The 21,886-nt window shown below is 49.3% G+C and overlaps 1 protein-coding gene across 5 annotated transcripts in view; it reads right to left on the bottom strand.

The window, feature by feature from the left end:
• Positions 1 to 21,886, bottom strand: part of LOC149349408 (protein FAM184A-like) — a 152,474-nt gene that overhangs the window by 77,001 nt on the left and 53,587 nt on the right. For 4 of the 5 annotated variants that reach the window (XM_089578311.1, XM_089578315.1, XM_089578314.1 and 1 more), the window contains 2 exons: positions 4,326 to 4,401; positions 197 to 321 (listed from right to left, as the gene is read on the bottom strand). In XM_089578311.1, the coding sequence (XP_089434437.1) occupies positions 197 to 321; positions 4,326 to 4,401 (201 nt within the window). The remainder of the gene's footprint in view (positions 1 to 196; positions 322 to 4,325; positions 4,402 to 21,886) is intronic. The other variant, XM_089578316.1, reaches the window with a different exon arrangement.

Below are 21,886 nucleotides of genomic sequence, written 5' to 3'. Positions count from 1 at the left end.
TGCGCGAACAAGTAGCGCGGTTACTAAGACCACTTTCAGTACAGAGAGATTCAGTGCGTCCTGTTACTCTCTTTGCACTCTCGCGCACCAGACATGATGGACCCTTTGAACAGCTCCCTTCCCAGGCGAGCGCTGGCAGATTACGAGCGTCTCTGAAACCGTTCCTCTCCGAACAGGAGAGAAGGCGAAGGCGGACATGCCTGCCTTGGCGATGGCGTCCTGCTTGTGGAGGGCACAGGATGTCCTGAGTTGGTGCAGAGCCGCTTCGCTCTGCTTGAGTCGACCCGTGAGCCGCTGGAGCTCCTCCTGGCTGCCCGACACCTGGGGGAGCCCGAGAGTGGAGGAGTGGGGAGAAAGAGAAACATTCCCGTTTTAAATCAAAGGTCTGGTGCCAGTATTTGGTGCAGACAGTGTGTATACTAAGATGTAATTATTAAAAGAAACTTCAAAGCCCTGACAAGTATTTGCATCTCATACGCGCTTAAAAAACCTCTCTCCTCCTGCATTATGTCTGCACTCCACGGCAGAGCCGGAGTCCCCGTCTGCACGTAGTACATCTTGAGAAAAACAGCGCTTGCAGACAAAGGACCAGAACGAGAAGGACGCACAACTGCGCGTTGTGTGTCCTTCTCGTTCTCGTCCTTTGTCTGGAAGCGCTGTTTTTCTCAAGATGTACCCCAACCAACTCGCCCAGCAATACACGTAGTACGTCCAGCTGCGCGTGGGTTCCCGTCGTCGACCCCGCTGTGTCGGTCCGCTTCCACATGCTGACGGCGGCGGCATCGCCGATCCTCTCAATATCAACTCCTCGCTTCATTACGCAAGCGACAACGGTGGTAGGGACTATGCAGAGATTACGGCGGTATTCGTCCGGCCAGTGATGCTGAAAAATACTTCCGACACTGGGTGCTGGCTCTCGTCCCCAGCCCTATAGCAAGACGCACAGTTGACTCCCAGCTTGCCGGACCAGCGACTGGCCGCAAGCTGGCGTTACCTTTGCGCTTTGTCACCGCCTGGTCATACGAACGCTGAGCTCACGCCGCAGACGCTTGGCTTGCGTCGCGCTCCTCAGAGGTTGCAGGCAAACCACCACATGTGGTGCAACATGTTTAGCGGCGGCCTTGTAAGCAAATCATGCGCCACTTGCTCCTACACGAGCTGCAGACGCACGGGAGCTGTCTCTTCCGAATGCATGCACTCACCCTGCATTGCGCCGAACATATCGTACTTAAATGGGCGCTAAAGGAGAAAGCGAAACCAAGCGATGGTGACAAACATAATAAGGATTTTTACAAAGAAAAGGGATTCTGATAAGCAGGAAATTTATGCCCAAGTTGCACATCCAGCGCCAGCGTCTGGCCGCCTTTCCCAATCGGTTCATCCCTTTCTCACGAAGCGTTATTCCTACGACCATAAACTACGAACACGGGGGGTGAGTCTTTTTATGGGCCCTAGCGAGGGAGAGGGTTACCGTGTACAGCTTGTCGACCTTTCCTTTCCAGCTTTACATACCAACTGTGCTCCCTACTCGAACCACTGCTATCCTGCGCATCCCACGTCCGGTGTGGGCGCCTGGCCATGCATCCATCACTGGTAATGAGTGTTTGCATGCGCTGGCCCGAAGAGCCCTAAACCCGGGTATGCTGGGACGACACTGGCACCATCCGACCAAACATTTGTCATATTCGACTGCCCTTGCCGAACTGAGCTTTCCTCAGCAACGCTGCTCCAGATAACTGCATTGTGGTAGTCGCAGACAGGCTGTCCTGTGTCATCGACTCCAGACCAGTAATTGTCAACGTATCTACAAAACTCACATAAGCCTTCACTGGCCTGCCTGCGGTGACAGCCCCTCCCTTCGCCACATGTTCGGGAAATGGCAGGCCGCCTCTGCAGTCTCATCCGCTCCCCACCACATACCAATCCGTGCTTGTCAGATTTTGCTCGCCCATTCATGTCCTCGCCTTGCTCGTCGTCCTGCGGTGAAGTCTAGCTCAAGAAGCCTGATCATATCACTGCTAGCCTAGTGTTCCTCAGTGATTAATGAAGCATCCCAAACCGCCACGTTGTCGAGATACCCTAGAGCTCGGCGCCTATTGACATTTCATAGCAAAATTGAATTCCTGTAGTGCTTTTTGTCTGGTATTTTCTTCGTTCGCCTTTTCATTGTACGGCCTGCTCCAGCCCAATGGATGGGCTTAAGAATAGCATCAGTTAATCAACAAAACACTCCAACTTTCACATTTTCCACACCTTTAACTTATATCTCGCCACGATATAGAAGCAGTGTGATCGATCAGTTAACGGGACGTCACTTGATGTGCTAGTAACAAAAAAATTGCCGACAATTACGTTACTTCCTAATGCGAAATTTGAGCGCAGCTCATCAGCTGCTTCAGCTTCTCCATAGATTGAGGCAAAGAATTAGAGCAAGACATGTATGTACAATTACAGACAACTTGTTCTTTTTCACACGTGTTCCTTCTTCAAGAAACACTCCACTAACAGTTCTTGACTGTCATGAAGGAAGCTTTGTGGACGGAGAAATAGATGGATATATATGCTCGACTTGCTGCACCAATGCCTGGTTCTCAAAGACGAGGTCTGCGCAAGTATTTCGCGAGGTTGTCACAGCTGAGGGAGCCGTTACGAGCGAGAGGAAGGGGATGTTCCCCCGCATAAGTGGTAAGAAATTCCCGCTTGTTTTTGTATCTACATCAAAGTCCCCACCCACTCTGCCATCCTGGCAGGTGGCAGCGTTGTTTCTGGCACAACACTGTGAATGCTAAAGCATGCAGCGCACTTCTGTCACTACCGCCACGTAGCTTAAAGCACGATTGCGGTGTCCACTGTTCCAAGAGGGCAGTTGTGCGCCTTCCCTCTGGTTCAGGTGTCCACCGAGATGTGCGAGACCGATACTGCGCATTTCCTTTCCTCAAAAACCAATTTACAAATTTTACCTACTGCTTTCCAAGCCCCCGCTCTATAGGTTTCGCAGCTGTGGGAGACAGACATTGCGCATATCCTTCCCTCAAAAAAAAAAAAAAAATACCGAAGACACTTTGGAAATTCTAAAGCGTGCTTGGCGAAAGCCTTGTGGTCAACCCACTGCAGCTTCCCCGAACCGCTTGGCGCGGAATCACTGGGCCGCTTCGAAGCCATGCGTCTCACTCACTCGACTGCAACGAGACGTCACGCGAAGGAGCGGCGGATTAGCTGCCACCGCCGACGCGCGCGAGCTCGGTCTACCGCTACTGCGTGATGTCACGGTTGCTATGCACAGCTGCGCCCCCCACTGGCGCGCCGGTTTCTAAGGAGGGGAGGAGGTTGCGCTTTTACTTTCTCCTTTCTAAGCTCCTGCTCCATTGCTTTCGCAGTTTAAACGGTGTCCACTGCTGGTTACAACGGACAACGGCGACGGCAACGGCGACGCCGCGAAACACTGAAACGGGCAAAATGCGATCTAAAAACAGAAGCAGGAGTATGCAGCTGCCCCGGCCAGTGAAACTAGCACACCCAGAGCCGCCGGGTGAAGACGACAGGGGTCTCGCCACGCTGTCGTCTCTGCCCAGGCAAGTTATCTGAAGGATATCCTAAACATCGCGGTATGAAAAAGGGGGAGTGAGAAGCACGTTCGTTGTTGCGCAGCGGTGTGGAGTACTGCGCCACTGTAACTCCACGGGTTAACAAGGACACGGTGCTACTGCACGCAACCGACCATGGGCCAATAGCTTTTTAACGCGAGACGAGAGCGTTAAAGGTCTCGTTGTCCAGAAAATCTGGTGTCGGCTTTATAAGCGAAAAACCACGACCATGACACTGGCAGGTGGCACTGGCAGAGAGCAACCTGGAGCGAAGGTGAGTCACCTAGGCCACGTGACCTAGCGGCGTAATCACAACCTGCTCAGCGGATAGTGAGCAAACTGCGCACCATGGAAGGTGGCAGTTAAATGAATGACTAGTCGTTCGAGTAGATCAACCTGGGCTCCACAAGGCCCACCTCTGGGAGCACCTGCCATCGCTGGGCAGTGGTGCAGGGCAGTGGTGCATCGCTTAATCGCTGCACCACTGCGCCTGGAAAGGTATGGGGACTTCTAGGTATCTTGTTATCTATGAATTTAAAGTTGCGAATCACATTCCGTAGATATGGAAATTGACGCACTACGCTATCGCGTCATACCCTTAACAAGGAGCTTATGTTCCCCCTCTAATTGTTTTGTCCTCAAACCAAACATCGTCCCAGAAGCACAGGGTTATCACACTGATCTAGGGATGCCCCTTTTCACGACTAACCAAACTTAGGTCGATACTGGGCCGAAACTCACCTGGTCGTCCATCACTTTAAGGTGCTTGTCTCGCTTCTCCAGTTCATCGGAGAGAGCTTTTGCTTCCTTACAGTACCTGGGTAAAAGAAGACGACGTGATTGCGCCGCTGCAGACGCAGCATACCGGCTCTCTGTTTCTAATGGCATTCGCAGGACGTCGTGGGTACTGTATCACCGGCACCTTAAAGTCCATACCTATCGAACTTTGGAATAAGGGCTCTGTGGGAGTCGCCACATTGCTTGTTGGGCTGCTGTGTGCATCCCGCGCTAGCACGATCGAAGCCGCAGCGGAACCGGTTTGAAACAGCCCAGAAAGGAGGCGTTTCTACATCCTCCTCGCCCGATGCAAGGGGCTATGCTCCGCGACAACATTTCTTGGCACTGCAGCCAAGGCTACACAGCGGAAACGCGCCCTCTCATCCCACTCAGCGGAATATAGTACCCAGCCGCATATTTGCAACAGCCCACATTTTCAACGTTGTAAAGCCACGTCAAAAACAGGTTCTTTGATCACATCTAATATTTTAGGCCACTGCCGGACTGGAGCAGCGGCGCGCGCGCTTTGGTACAGCCTGCGAATTGGCCGCGGACAAAATGGGAGCTTCTCTGAGAGTTGCAATCCGCCGCGGTTAGGGACGCGACGAGCAAAAGGCCTTCTGCCAGATCGCTTCTGCGGCGGCAGGTGCTGCGCGTCCAGTTTCGCGTCTCCGGGCGCTCGCTCGAGGGAGGCGGTGTCCAAAAATAAAGTAAAACAAAAGGCAGATGGTTGCCTTTTTTCCTTCACTATGAACGAGGAGGCATATTTATTCCGAAATTTTGGATAATAAAAACAACATATAAGGCAAATCGCCCTACCGTTTTACGAACCTAAAAGGGGTACAAATACATCTTGTGGCTTTAAATACAGGGGACGAGGTATGATAAGTTTATGATATACTGAACCACCATAGCACTTACTGACTGATTGCAAGCGAACCGTCAGTGATGACTCAGGCTGGAATGAGAGGTGCTGAAAATGTGCTTATATGAAAGCAAGCGGTAAGAAAACCAGACTCAATGGGCGCACATTTTACTATTTATTCATCTGTTCATTTAATTTCACCAGCAGACAGTATACAAAGCCAGATGCAGGAACAGAAGGTAAAGGATGCTGATGCCTGAGTGCGCATCTGACCATGTGCAATTCACAGTGTTACTGTTGCAACATATATATCTCCGAACATATTAAAGTGGGAAAGCTGCGATTGCTTTAACCACAAAAGATATAAAACGCGGCATCTGACATTGTCCTGGTTTTACACGAGCGGATGTTTTTAAAATTTTGTACAGCAGCACACACAACGAAACAAATAGATATAGCATTACATTATCTAAAGTTCCAGGAACATATATTTTTGTATTTTTATTTACAATACTCTAAGCCCTTTGCGGGCTGGTGCAGGGTGGGAAAAAATACAGAAGGTACCTTATACAGAAGGAAGACATATTATACGTGAGAAAGGCACATTACAACAAGAAGTACAATCCCGTTTTTTTTTTTTCGGAAAATTCTCAGGTCAATAGGCCTCGTAAAAAACGTGCAGGCCCAGATTATTAAATTCAACAGTGATTTTCGGGAAAAAAGAACACTTGAAGAGGTCAGCCCGATGTGTATACGACATAATGGCAAATGGCTGGTTAATCATCACCATCATCATCATCAGCCTGACTACGACCACTGCAGGGAATAGGCCTCTCCCTTGTCTCTCCAATTAACCCTGTCCTTCGCCAGTTGCGGCCACCGTACTCCCGCAAATTTCTTGATCTCATCCGCCCACCTAACTTTCTGCCACCCCTGCTACGCTTGCCTTCTCTTGGAATCCACTCCGTTATCCTTAAGGACCAGCGGTTATCTTGCCTTCGCGATACATGCCCTGCCCAAGCCCACTTCCTCTTGATTTCAACTAGGATATCATTAACGCGCGTTTGTTCTCTCACCCACTCCGCCGGCTTCCGATACCTTAACGTTACACCTATCCTTTTTCTTTCCATAGCTCGTTGCGTTGTCCTTAACTTAAGCTCAACCCTCTCTGTTAGCCTCCACGCTTCTGCCCCATAGGTGAGTGCCGGTAAGATAAAGCTGTTGTATACTTTTCTCTTGAGGGGTATTGGTTATTGGGATTTTGGTGGTTAGTAGGGGGAGATAATGTGCTTGGCGGTCGGATATAAACGGAAGATTAAGAGGGTTTTAAATTAGGCTGGTTGGTAGTTAACTTGGTCGCACATAATTAGTTTATTATTAGTTTATTAGGGTTTAACGTCCCAAAGCGACTATGATTATGAGGGACGCCGTTGTGAAGGGATCCGGAAATTTCAACCACCTGGTGTTCCTTTATGTGCACTGACCTCGCACAGTACACGGGCCTCTAGAATTTCGCCTCCATCGAAATTCAGCCGCCGCGGCCGGGATCGAACCCGCGCCTTTCGGGTCAGCAGCAGAGCGCCGTAACCACTGAGTGCGGGGGTCACACATAATCGCGCTTTTGAAAAGATTTGGGACAGCACTGGTTGCGCACCAGGGTTTGTGTCGTCCCTGTGTTGTCCCAAGTCTAATAAAAGCGCGATTATGTGTGGCCGAAATAAAGAGTAGAGTCTAAATTAAACTTGCTTTCACGGAGCATATTGCCACGTATCATTGCAGTGTGTGTTCGTTCACGCTCAAGGCAGCAGGAAAGGGTCGTTACCACTTTTGTTCGTGGCGCGAGAAGCGACCAGACTAATCTCGATTGATCGCAGCCATGAAAGGCTGCATCTAGGTTTTTCCAGATTACCGTAGATGGTCTTGACCTGTTATCTGGAAGTTTCTTTGCCGGCTTTAAATTGAGCGATGCCGCGAGCGGCGGACATTCGTAGATCGACGATTGACGAGCACGCCTGTTGCTTACGCCGCCGCCGAGTGATTCAGTTCTTTTGAGGGCGCAAGTCAGCCCAAATAAAGAGCTTCGTTTCCAAGACTGGTTGGTGTCTTCCTGACCGCTGGACTGCCGTCACTACAACGTGACATCTGGTGGAGGTGCTGGGTAGCCTCCCATGTTCCGGACACCCCCTACAAGTCGTGACGCCAGCCCTTTGAGTCATGAACCGCAGGACCTGAGTCCAGTCCACCGCGCAAGCCGACGCCTGCAAGGGGACGAACCTGAGTTCGGGATTCTGCCGGACCCTACCCGGAAGCGAAAGCCAGCAGCAACATCTACCAAGAGCTTGCCCCAGACGATGACTCCAATCATTCTTCAGCAGCCCCGGGTGCCACCAACCTTCGACGCTTCGCCTGGCGCCGACCCCGAAGAATGGCTGGAGCAGTTCGATCTTCAACAACTGGGACGATGCCATGAAACTTAGGTACGTGTTCTTCGCCTTGGAGGGACCAGCAAAAGTCTGGTTTGAGAATGAGGAAGCTAACCTCACGAACTGGGAAACCTTCAAGGAGCAGCTTCTAAAGGCCTTCACGAACGTCGTGCGAAAGGAGAGAGCCCAGCAGCTGCTACAGTCTCGCATACAACACCCAAACGAGACCGTTGCTGTGTACACTGAGGAAATGAAGCGTCTCTTGCGGCGTGCCGACGCGAGCATGAAGGAAGAAGAGAAGGTGAAGTTGCTTATGCGAGGAGTTAAAGAGCAACTATTTGCCGGCCTCGTTCGCAACCCACCGAAAACCGTCGCGGAATTCGTAGAAGAGGCATCCACAATGAAGAAAACTCTTGACGCCCGAGCCCGCCAGTATGACCGCCAGCAGCGCTTTATGTCAGCAAGCTGCATGGACACCGCTAACAACGATAACCTGCGGGAGGTTATACGTGAAGTTGCGCGAGAGGAGCTCCGACGATTGCTGCCAACTGGAACGCAGCCGCAACCTTCATCGCTCACTGACGTCATCCGGGACGAGGTTCAACAGGCCTTGGGTGTGACGCCGACACCCATGCAGCCTATGCAGCCCCCAGCCATGACTTACGCCGCAGCTGTGCGCCGTCCTGCACCTCGACGACGGGACCCAAGCCCCTATCACCCTCAGCCAGCTGCGTTGGACCGCCGCCCACTCGCCCCAACCCGCCCGTCCTACGAGCGACGCGCGCAGCCGAGGAAATGCGACGAGTGGAGAACTCCCGACCAGCGCCGCCCACTATGCTTCCACTGTGGCGAAGCCGGTCACGTCCTCCGGCACTGCCCATACAGAAGACTGGGCATCCGAGGGTTCTCTTACGACGCTCCACGACCCCGACCCGGCCAGCGACCAGCCGAAATCGAGGAGTTTTTGCGTCGGGAAGAATACTCATCGCCGAGCCGCCTATCACGTTCCCCGTCGCCATCGTCCTCGCGTTTTGTATCTCCTAGCCGAGGTTACGCCATGCGTGGACGCTCCCCCAGCCCCCGAAGGTTAAACTAAATAAAGCAGCCTCTGGAGGTGAGGTTGCTTCTAAGCGCAATGATAAAGATCCTCCATCGACGAGTACTCAAGACCATGCCTCAACTACGACGACAACACCGATGACGACAACACCGACGACGACAACACCGACGACGACAACACCGACGACGACAGCTCCGACGACGACGACGACGACGACGACGCGGCCAGACTTGAAGCTTTTACCATTGCCCAGTGAAGTAACGTTGCAGTACGCCCACCGCGGCCTCACTACTCGACGAAGCCGAGATCGTACACCGAAGATAACGTGCAATGCGAAAACGCGAACAAGTGACCTTGAAGTTATGATCGACGATCACGCGGTTACTGCCTTGGTGGACACCGGAGCTGACTACTCCGTCATGAGTGGGCCACTCGCTGTCCGACTCAGGAAGGTAACAACAACTTGGGATGGCCCGCTGATCCGCACCGCAGGTGGTAACCTGATTACGCCGTCAGGACGCTGCACCGCGAGAGTTACTGTAAATGGGAGAACCTACGCGACAACCTTCCTGATCCTACAGCAATGCTCGCGAGACGTGATTTTAGGAATGGACTTCCTGAATGAGCATCGGGCGATCATCGACCTTCGATCCAAGTCGATCAAGCTTTCCACGGACAAAGCCATATCTGCGGCGACGACAGCGACTCATTGCGTTGCCTTAAACGTCATTGACGAAGTACTGAGCGTGCCGCCCCGATCAAGTGTCTTCGCCTGCATAGGTACTGGAGACGTCGAAACTGCCGAAGGCGTCGTCGAGGGGAACACCCAGTTACTCCTTGATCGAGGACTGGGCGTCGCAAGGGGAGTCGCCCAAATCCGAAATGGCCAAGCCCAGGTGATGCTAACCAACTTCACCGAAGAATACCGGCATCTAAACAAAGGTACGACGATCGCTTTCCTCGACGAGCTGGCAGACATCACAGACATATTTGCCCTACCCGACCAACCCGTAGAACCATCTAACCAAGGCCATCAACCAACGTTTGATATCAACCCGGCATTACCACGGAGCAGACAAGAACAAATACGCAGTCTTCTTCAAGAGTACAGCGATTGCTTCTCATCAGCATCGAATGTGCGACGAACGAGGCTTGCCAAGCACCGAATTGTCACATACGAACACGCCCGACCACTGCGACAGAGCCCCTACCGCGTATCGCCGCTAGAACGCCAAGCTATCCGTAAGCAAGTTGAGGAAATGCTTCGTGACGACGTTTTCCAGCCATCAAGGAGCCCCTGGGCAGCACCAGTCGTCCTAGTGAAAAAGAAAGACGGCACCCTTCGCTTTTGCGTCGATTACCGCCGCTTGAACAGCATTACGAAGAAGGATGTCTACCCCCTCCCCCGCATCGACGATACATTGGACCGGCTGTGCAACGCTAAGTACTTCTCATCGATGGACCTGAAGAGCGGCTACTGGCAAATTGAAGTCGACGAAAGAGATCGCGAAAAGACTGCGTTCATCACGCCAGACGGACTCTTCGAGTTCAAGGTGATGCCATTCGGCCTCTGCTCTGCCCCAGCGACGTTCCAGCGAGTAATGGATACGGTGCTCGCAGGCTTGAAGTGGCAGATTTGCCTAGTCTACTTAGATGACGTTGTTGTCTTCTCCTCAAGCTTTGAAGACCACCTCAGAAGGCTTCTGATAGTGCTGGAAACGATCAAGTCTTCAGGCCTGACACTGAAACCAGAGAAGTGCCACTTCGCCTACGAGGAGCTGCTGTTCCTTGGTCACGTCGTAAGCAAGGATGGAGTTCGCCCCGACCCCCAGAAGACGGCCGCGATCGCAGAGTTTCCACAGCCTAATGACAAGCAGGCTATACGCAGATTCCTTGCATTGTGCGCTTATTACCGACGATTCGTCAAGAACTTTTCGCGCATCGCTGAACCTTTGACTCAACTTACCAAGGCTGACGTGCGTTTTAAATGGGAAAGGCCACAAGAGGAAGCTTTCAACGAGCTGAAGCGCCGCTTACAGTCCCCTCCTGTGCTCGGGCACTTTGATAAAAACGCCGAAACCGAAGTTCATACCGATGCAAGCGGGGTGGGCTTAGGAGCGGTCCTCGTTCAGAAAAATGGCAGACAGGAGAAAGTTATCGCGTACGCTAGCCGTTCACTGTCGAGAGCCGAAGCCAACTATTCGACGACAGAGAAAGAATGTCTCGCCATTATTTGGGCCACGTCCAAATTTCGCCCCTACCTATACGGACGACCATTCAAGGTTGTGAGCGATCACCATGCTCTGTGCTGGCTGGCCAATTTGAAAGATCCCTCCGGCCGCCTTGCTCGTTGGAGCCTGCGTCTTCAAGAATTCGACATAACTGTAGTCTACAAATCTGGCCGCAAGCATTCCGATGCAGACTGCTTGTCACGAGCTCCTGTCGACGCAGCACCCGAAGAGGAGGACGACGACGCTTTCCTAGGACCGGTAAGCGCCAGCAGTTTCGCGCAGCAGCAGCACTCGGATCCTGACTTGCAAAGCCTAGTTGATTATCTGAAAGGCAAGATCGCATCGCCTCCCCGAGGGTTCAAGCGGCAACTGTCGTCCTTCGTCCTTCACAATAATGTCCTCCTGAAGAACTTCGCGCCGAACAGGGCAGTTCATCTTCTTGTCGTGCCCAAAAATCTCAGGCAAGAAATTATGCAGGCATGTCATGATGAGCCGACTGCAGGACATCTCGGGATTTCTCGCACGTTGCACCGCATCCAGGAGAAGTACTATTGGCCACGGCTAGCTACCGACGTTTCCCATTACGTGAAAACGTGCCGTGAGTGTCAGCGACGCAAAACGCCTCCGACTAGACCAGCCGGACTCCTGAACCCCATACCACCGCCAACTAAGCCCTTTCAGCAAATAGGGATGGACCTCCTCGGCCCCTTTCCGACCTCTTCATTAGGAAACAAGTGGATCATCGTGGCCACCGACTACATGACCCGCTACGCCGAAGCAAAAGCGTTGCCTAGTGGTACCGCAACAGAAGTCGCAAAATTTTTTGTCGAACAAATTCTGCTGCGACACGGCGCCCCGGAAGTGCTCATCACAGACAGAGGAACGGCGTTTACAGCGGAGCTGACGCAAGCCATTTTAAACTACAGCCAGACAAGCCATCGGAGGACCACTGCCTATCATCCACAAACCAACGGACTCACAGAGCGTCTGAACAAGACCATCGCAGACATGCTCTCCATGTACATCGACGCCGAACACAAGACGTGGGACTCCATTCTGCCCTACGTGATCTTCGCGTACAATACTGCCGTCCAGGAGACAACCAGGTTTACCCCATTCCAGCTGGTATACGGCAGGAAGCCCACGACAACACTCGACGCAATGCTCCCGCACGTTTCTGACGAAGACAACCTCGACGTCGCCGCCTACCTTCATCGCGCCGAGGAAGCGCGAAGACTTGCGCGGCTTCGCATTCAAGACCAGCAGCACACCGACGCCCGACGCTACAATCTGCGCCGACGAGACACGCATTACAAGCCAGGTGATCGTGTTTGGATATGGACGCCAGTTCGCCGCCGTGGATTGAGTGAAAAGTTGCTGCGACGCTACTTTGGCCCGTACAAGGTTCTCCGTCGCATCGGTGACCTCGACTACGAAGTCATCCCCGACGGCACGACAGCATGTCAGCGACGCCGCACACGCCCGGAAGTCGTACATGTCGTACGCCTGAAGCCATATTATGAACGCTAAATGACTGGAAGTTTTTATTGTCCTGTTTATTTTCATTTTAAAGCATCGAGACGATGCTTCTTTGGAAGGGAGGTAATGCCACGTATCATTGCAGTGTGTGTTCGTTCACGCTCAAGGCAGCAGGAAAGGGTCGTTATCACTTTTGTTCGTGGCGCGAGAAGCGACCAGACTAATCTCGATTGTTCGCAGCCATGAAAGGCTGCATCTAGGTTTTTCCAGATTACCGTAGATGGTCTTGACCTGTTATCTGGAAGTTTCTTTGCCGGCTTTAAATTGAGCGATGCCGCGAGCGGCGGACATTCTTAGTTCGACGATTGACGAGCACGCCTGTTGCTTACGCCGCCGCATCATGTATACGCACCATGTGCAATGTACTCGCCTTGCGAGGAGTACGAGATCTTGTACGCAACCCAGACTATCCCGGGAGAACACTCCTCACATATTTTCTGGGTACAGCGCGTAACGTGTTTTTTTTTTCACAACACGTGGTTGGCCCTACAGCCGAGCAGCCGCCGGCATTTTTCGTTAATGTGCGTCGCACACTGACGTCGTTGACTGCCAGCGTTCCCGATCTGGATGTTGATGAAACCCCGCCCTCCAGAATGTGTGAAGCACTAACGGTCGCTGCGCTGACCCGCGAACAACTCCAGAAAACGAGACGGGCACGCTGGCGCCAACTGACCTCAGCTACGCTTCCTGCAGATGTCAGGGACTTCGGCTGGCTGCGAGGCTGGCGGGTCCTGCCCACAAGAGACCGCCTTGCGGCGTGGGGCGTGGCGCCCTCCGTCCGATGCCCGCAGTGCGGTCTGCTTGAAACTTTGCAGCACGCAATGTTTGAGTGTGTAGTTGCGCGCACCTTTTGGACATTAGTGTCACGCATGTTTTTAACCCGCCTGGAAGCGCGCACTAGTTCCCCCGAAGTGTTTCAAAATATGCTCTTGTGTGTCGGCATGTTCGTTTTGTGGCGGCAGCGTGGAGTGGCATCCTTAAATGGGCGTCCGCAAAGAACAATGTTCCCAATGTTGCAGCGCCTTCGCACGCGCCTCTTTGAACAAGCATGCATGGACGCTCTGTCAATGAGCGAGGCTGAGTTCTTGCGCAAATGGTCGACATACTTTATCGTCCTGCGCGGCGGTCGAGAATCGGCATTTTTACTGCATTACTGACATGCTCAGTGCTGCGTCACTGCGCATGTGCTTGACTGATCAGAGAATTAAGTTCATCTGTTTTGTTTTGTATTTTCTATGTTAAAACAGAAAAAATAAACTTCTCTTTCTACGCCGCCGCCGAGTGATTCAGTTCTTTTGAGGGCGCAAGTCAGCCCAAATAAAGAGCTTCGTTTCCAAGACTGGTTGGTGTCTTCCTGACCGCTGGACTGCCGTCACTACAACGTGACAATATATAGAAACTTGAGACGGGCTTTTTTTTTCTACGAGTGGCAAGTTCGGTAAGTGCAGCTTGGATGCGTAGATATGTCCTTGACTGTGTTTTGCAGTAAGCGGAAAATATGAATTTTAAAGGTGACCTTTGCAGTTTCTTAAGTTTGTTGTTCTGGTATTGGGAGTATGGGTCTCATATTATGTTTGCATACTGTAGCTTTGGTCGCACTACACTCTGATATGCTTGAAGCTTAACATCTGGTGACGCGTGCTTGAATTTGGGGTTCAGGAAGACGAGTTTTCGTTGAGTAAACCGCATATATGATCAATTTGTTCACCCCAATGTGAACTTTCAATAATTGTGACGCTTAAATATTAAGGCGAAAGCCTTTAATGTCTCATCGTTGTAAGCAGCAGTTGTCGACAGATATGTCACGCTTTTCAATTGGTCGAAACAGTCGTGACGTCACAGTGCGCGAATTTCAAATTGGGCCAATTATACTTTGGCTAGTAACCATGCAACCAATTGAAGGGATCGTATAGTGATGCTCCAAGTAAGTGGGACTGAGATTAGTCAACTGCTTAATTACCCAATTAGCCTAATTAACTTTTCTAGTCAGGCTATATAAATAAATAAAACCGAATAGGAAATTTGTCCAGCTCGGTAATCGAACCCCGGTTTTCGGCGTGCGAGACGAGCATGCTATCCGCTCCTCCATGCCAGCTCGAAGGTTTGGAATGAACAAAGGCGCGTCTAGTGAATACGGTGTCTTCGCTCACTCCCATTCTCCTCCCTACCCTTCCGGCGAGGTTTAGGTGTCCACCGAGATATGAGAGACAGATACATTTCCTTTCCTCAAAAACCAATTTACCGACGAGCGAGGCGTAGAACCGAATGGGCGATGGCGTTCTATGGACTCCCTGGCAGCGTTGCAAGACGCTGTCGCGTTCCACTCCTAGAGGCGCAGCTTAAAATCTTAACCACACATCAGTGGCCACACTTGAGGACAAAAAAGTGCCCCCCTGAATTTTGACGGGTGTCCACCGAGATATGTGAGACAGTTACTGCGTAATTTCCTTTCCTCAAATACAATTTTCATTTTCTTCATTACGGGCCCTCTTTGTCTTCTTTCACTCCCAATTCCCCCCTTCCTCTACGGTGCGGTTCAGGTGTCCACCGAGATGACAGAGAATTACTGCGCCATTTCTTTTCCTCAAAAAGCGTTGCGTTCAAAGGGCAAGGCATCGCGCCGAACGGGTGGTGGCGTTCCATGGACTCCCTGGCAGCGCTACAACACGCTGTCGCGTTCCACTCCTAAAGGCAAGGCTTAAGCGTCATTAATTAGCAGTTAATTAGTATCCATGCATTAATTAGTAATTAACCATTAATTAATGATTTGTCATCACTTAGGAATTAGTAATCAATTATATGTGACGCCACCAGTGCCACAGAAGCAGCAAAAGTGGTGCGGAGAACGCTTTCGCCTCTACGCACTTTAGACAGTCAAAGTGCCCCCTGAATTTTTTAGTTTACTACTCCTTTGGATTCGAATGATTTTAGTACTGTAAAGAAAAATTAGCCGAGATTTTTTATTAGTTGCATTCATTAGCGCGATATTTACCTCCATTGATTTGCATGTCCCATTTCATGCACAAGTTGTGGACATTTTTCAAACACTGATTTAGCGCCACTTGATCGTCAACATTTCTTACAAAGCAGAACCATAGGCAAACAGTGGCACTTCCACATGACGGTCTGTGACCTCTGCGGTATCACTGACGTAGAGTAAATAAAAATAACCCTGAACCAAGAACAGAATCATAGGGAAACCCGGACAATGAAGACAGTGTAAATGAGCATTCGCCGTCTATTTGACCAGCTTTTTTACGGTTAAGAAGATAAGAACGAATCTAGTCAATATTCTGAACATCAATCACACGCTTACATTTTTTTTTTTCAGATATAGCAAAAAATTCCATTTCTACAATAGTACACAAAGGAAGAAAAGATACATCGCACTTATAAATTGCGACAAACCTTTCACATAATGAATAAATCTACTTGTATGATCGCAATAACAGAGACACAAGACCAGATGGTGCGATTTTGTGCTACGGGTGCTTTTTACACACAAAAACAAATGAACACTGGAAAATTTGCAAGACTGTTTAATAGTGAGGGCACTTCAATCAAGAGGAAATTAATACTTTCTTCACATGGTGTTTAAATGTACTTGATATTCCTTGAAAGTTTTCTTTTCTTTCAAAGTTGTTTAAGATGGCAAGTATTTGATATATGTCATTGTTTTCCTTTTCATACTTTGTTATCTTCGGTTCTCGATGTATTCGATGCCCTCGAAAATATTCAGCATTTTGGGCTTCATTGTTTTCTTCTGGTGTATTACTTGCAGTCCTGATAAATAATATCGGTGATCCGCTTAAGATACTGTGCTTTTTAAATGGAGGAGCTGTTCTTAAGTCCTGTAGATTTCCGTGAACAGATTCAAAGCAACGCCGAGTTTTATTTTGCAAAGTAATTAGTTTAGTATAGTTGTTTTGCGCAGTAGTCCTCCAAACCATTAGACCATGAGTAAATTTAGAGTAAATGAGGAAAATACATAGATGCTTCCTTAATCAGAAAGGAATGACCTGTCATGCACAGACATTTAACTGTGCGGGAGAGCTCCACACCTAGGTTTCTTACATGTATAGACCAGGGGTGTTATGCAGAACGCCCCGAGTTTCGCGAAACTCGGGATCTTTCCGAGCTCTGGCGACGCACTAAGGTAAATGAAGGAATGGTATCGAGACATAAAATTCATCCCTGGGCACGCCTTCAGTTTCATTGGGTTATCTAGAGTCACTCTGGGTTTGTCACCACTTGGGCGCCACCTCGTGTGGTTCCCGGGCGGCTGACAAAATGCGCCCCATGTGACCACATTGTCGATCGGTGCCTCCTTTTATTTGTTTATCATTCCATGGAGTGCACTACCTGCGCAAGCAAATTATGGAAACAATGTTTTTAGTCAATTTTTATCACGCACTTTATGGTACTTCATTAGCCTTTTATACCGGGAAAGGTGCGCATTGAATGCGCTTCAGAATAATTTGTAATTCAATATATTTTCCTTGTACCGCAACTATAGTGTACTAGATTACGGGTAGTGGGGCGAGGGAAGGCCCGTGACAGCGGAGCGCGTGAGGCTGCGTGCGCCGAAATCTCCGTCCGCCGCGCTGCTGCCCCTTCACTGGAGGCCCTCTCCACCTCCTGAGCGCGCCGCGGTGTTCACCGGCTTGTTTACATGGGGAGCGCATTGTACTTTTAAGCGCATTTTCAATGTGTTGAGTAAGTGAACTTCGTCGGAAGAAGACTTATGCCACCCGCGGATGGGAGACTTTGTGGAAAAAGTGCTTCCAATCTATCCTTCCTCGGTGACAACAGGCGCCGAGAAGAGATGCGACTGCGGGCAAGCTTTGCAGATCGATTTATGCTACGCGCCAGTTGCATATCAAAGGCGTATATATACTATCAGGGAACCTGCACACTACTGTAGGCAAAAAACAGCGTGGCAGACGCCTTTTCCTTCAGTCAGACGCAGTAGCAACAAATTCTGCCAAATGTGCCTGTGCGCCCTTCAAGCCACAAGAACTTTGTTGCTAGCTGATATGCCATGCATTATTAAGAATTTTTCACACCTCAAATGTGATTACTTTTACTGACTATACGGTTCTCCGTATAGCCAGCAATACATTATTAATAAGTTAACTCGACTGTATAATATTTAGTGCTTGAATAAAGCATTTTCCTTCCATGACTGCAAGAAATTAAGACTTTTGTCGATGTTGCGCACTTTATCCAGGCCTCCAGATTTGCCTAAACTCGAAACAATAAAATACGACGTAAGAACACGTTACTACCCATTTCAGTTGCAGCGGCAGTAGCGCATATTCTAGGAGTTGCTCGCGGGTACCAATCGTGCACGTATTTCGCCCCGTAGCTGCGTTTTTTTTTTTACTCAGCTATACGACGTGGCGCTTACGATACGAATTCGCACAGCGAGTCAACGCCGACTCCACCTTCGTTTGAGCGCTGACCAGCTTACCCTACCCACGTGCCCACGTGCACTCTTTTCTTGGGCCGCAAATCTATTTCACACCACAACTGCTCTGCCTGAGCACACACCTTAATCAACGAATAAAGGACTTGTAGAGAAAAGCTAGCGAGCTAAGCTGCCCTGAACACACCAGCGTTTAATTCATGCCTGTAATTGCCTGCGAATATAAACTACCTGATATCTTAAGTTTCAATATCCAAGTGTTCGATCATTTCGACAAATGGTGTCGTTTGGTTCCGTGTGTATCCATAGGCGAAACATTGAATCGTCGCAACTCCTTTCGCTGTAGTTTTCCTTGCCCACGCAAGAAAATCTCGTTGATTCCTTGGTCGCATCCAGGCCGCATATGCTCATCGACTGTGATCGATGAAATCCTGCAACGAAGTCTCCGCAGACGTTCGTCGTCGCGCAGCCAGGTCAGCGATGTTTCGACAGGCGAAAATGACACCGGAGCTCTTCGTCGGTTATGTCATCGAACGGCTGCAGTCTGTCATAATTGCACTTGCCGCGAAGCGACGGCCCCAGCTGCTACTGCTGCCACTGCCATGACAGTCTCGAGCTGGCATTCACGGGTTTGGCTCGTCTTCACCTGTCGATCAAAACCATACTTCCCACCCCAGGCTTGGAGTGTAATCATTATGCGCGTACATGCCATGCTTGCAGCGCTTGCCGGCTACAGCAAAGCCGTGCCGACAGATACCAACCATATTGATCGTCGAAATATAACACGCACAACGGACGTTGTCGCTAAGAAATGTGGGCACCACTGTCGAAAGCACGTAACGCGTCAACTGTCGTTGGTTTCTTAATTCGCACCACGATTACTTAAAAACACTGTAGCCTGCACTGTAAGCACTTAGCAGACAGCAAAAAGCTGTTGGCACGTCATTTCGGCACGTCGACAGCCACGGGTGAAGACGACGAAGAAGCGTTGCTAAGAATAAAAGAACGTCTTGCTGGGCAAGTTGGTAACTGTAAATCTTTGGTTACAGGCGCGAAATAAGACAGAACACAAGACAGAAAGACGGGACAAAGCGCCTTGTCCCGGCGCTTTGTCCCGTCTTTCTGTCTTGTGTTCTGTCTTATTTCGCGCCTGCAACCAAAGAAGTTGCAAAGAAGCATGCGCCATTCATTATCCAAAAGCATAGTATCAAAGAGCCCTGTCAGCTGGCATGTTGGTGCTGTTATTGACAAAAGCGAAAAGGTTGGCGCACGAATGCACGGCTTGTACATTGTTCGCCTTCTACTGTGGATGGACAGATAATTCTCGAAAGAGAAGACACCTCTTTGACGAGTCATAAAAAGGCGTGGCAAATGGCTTCTGCCTGGATAAATAGGGGATAAGACACGATATTACGATTTGCGATAGTGCGTTGATAACATTAAGCGACGCTGGCTGTGTGTATTGCGCAGTCTGGCGTGCTTGAAACGTGGACCCGGCACGCGTAGGGTGTGCTTGTGTTGGCATACGTGGCTTTACCTTGACGTTTTATTGTCTGCTGCTTTCCCGCGTACCGCACTATGTTCCTTCACCGACTGCCGTTGCGCAAGCTCGGGGAAAACTCGGGGGTGTTAGGAACTCGGGTGATCCTGCATAGCAGCGGAACGCAAGTCTTCGTGAAACCAAACTGCGAAAAACTTTTGCTCCTAAAGTTGACTTATTCAAATGTCTGCAAATTTTACCCTAAGTTTGCTATGTAGAGGTTTGTTGGGAGGTCAAAATAAGACATGTATGGTTTTTGAGGCATTTAACTGTAATCTTTTATTTCTTAAGTGGTTTGAAAGCTGCGAAAAGTTGTTATTTGCAGAAGATTATAAATTATGTTAAGAGAAGATATTGGTATCGTCTGCATACATTATAACTTGATGGGGGCTATTTATCTCGACAATATCTTTGATAGCACCCGCCGCGGTGGCTCAGTGGTTACGGCACTCGGCTGCTGACCAGAAAGGCGCGGTTTGGATCACAGCCGCGGCGGCCGAATTTTGATGAAGGCGAAATTCTAGAGGCCCGTGTACTGTGCGATGTCAGTGAAAGTTTAAAAACTCCAGGTGTCGAAATTTCCGGAGCCCTTCACTGCGGCGTCCCTCATAGCCTGAGTCGATTTGGGACGTTAGACCTCAGTAAACCAATATCTTTGATATAATTGAGGAATAATAATGTGTCCTATATTGACCGTTGGGGTACTCCTTGTTTTAGCCTCGCATGCGTTCATACTGCATCATTAGCTTTAAATAGCTGATGCTGAGAATTCAAACAGCCGTTGAGGAGGTCTAGTGCAACACCTCGCGCCGTTTATCTCGATAGCTTGCTGAGAATAAATCGAACAGTATAGAATCACCTGCTTTTTTACTGCTTAAAGCAAATATAGTGTATTTTTTGTAATTTCCACGTTTCCTGTTATTGTCTTTGATGTACACTGGAGCCTGTTCAGTAGTCCGGTTCTTCGGAAAATCATACTGACATTTTATTATTACGCGATGTTTTTAAGGAAAGGAAACTAATCGGTCATGAATAAAGCTTTCAAATATTTTATATATTGCCGGAAGTACTGAAATAGGCTGGTCGTTAGGTAAAGAGTTTACATCATCAATCTTTGAATATTGCAGTCATTTTAGTTATTTTTGCTTGTTGCGGAAGTGCACCAGCTGTTTAAGTGAGGACAATTATATAGCTAAGGACTTCGCATATCAAATGAGGAATAAATTTTATTTGATTTCAACCAAACTAATCTATGCCAGGATTACATTTAGTTTGTCGATTATATTGTAATTTCAACTTAGGTCAGTAGATCACAGAAAATAGTAATTCATCCTTGCACCCGCTGATATAGTGCCGTCGCACGCATTGACGTTGGTATATTGTAGGAACCTGCATTCACACAGTGTGTGTTAATTGCATTCGGTGTCTTTCGCCACTGACAGCCTCACTTTAAACTAAGAGTAGAACAGTGTTATCGCTTGTTTTCGTTCAGTAAGGAGCTAGTTTACAGCCTCCCATATTTGTCGTTGGTTATTATACACGCCTTCAAAATGTTTCGATAGTAATGCCGCTTTGCTTTCCTTAGCTCGATCGTTAAAGCATTTCGGTACTTCTTAAATTCTGCAAACATAGTCGATCTCATGAGCGAATATAGTCAAGGCACACCTTGTTTTTTTATTTGAAAATGCTGATGAAGCTTAGAATTAATGCACGGTTTGCTGTGTTCCCTTCTACTAGAGAGGATAGCTTTAAAATAGGAAATACGGCACTATATAAGGAGAAGGTTTAGAAGATTAGGAAGTTTGTGGGGATAAGATGGACGCCACTGGCACAAGAGAGGGTTAATTCGAGAGATATTGCAGAGGCCTTTGTACTGCAGTGGGTGTAGTCAGGTTGATGATTAATAATAATGGTGAGGAGCGTAGTAATGAACAGAATACCTTTTAAGTCGTGTTGGCATTACAGTTAATCAGCTCGACGAGACTACAAAATTCTCTTTGTGTTTCACCATTTATGACGCGCCGACTTTATAGTATATTGTTGTGCTTGTTGTGGTGTTTAGGAAATGCAGAAAGTGGGAAAATTGGCAGATCGCCTCTGAGATCATAAGTAAATATTCCGCTGTTAATTTCGCGTGGATTCAAGTTTGTTACGCATTCATTCAAGACTGTGGCAGTTTGCTGTGTGTCTAGTTGACTGCCTTATTGTTTGCGAAGCCGTAAAGTCATGGACAAAACTTTACGCGATCCGTATTTGGGGGAAAAATGTGGTAGGGGTTTAACGCAGCTAAACCGCGTAGATGTGCGAAAGCATGTGTTTTGCCTGATGGTTTTGCTCGTGGTTTTGCTCTGCTGTGTCGTCGGCACATCTGGCGACGATATTAGACTCGGGTTGGTCGAGGTTAAGCTGATCTGATCTGTTCGCTCCGCAGATGGAAAT

This window comes from Amblyomma mixtum, chromosome 3 (assembly GCF_055824585.1).
Source record: "Amblyomma mixtum isolate Tamu chromosome 3, ASM5582458v1, whole genome shotgun sequence".
NCBI lineage: Eukaryota > Metazoa > Arthropoda > Arachnida > Ixodida > Ixodidae > Amblyomma > Amblyomma mixtum.
Note: the sequence above shows the minus strand (reverse complement) of the source record. Positions and strands in the feature narration are given on the sequence as shown.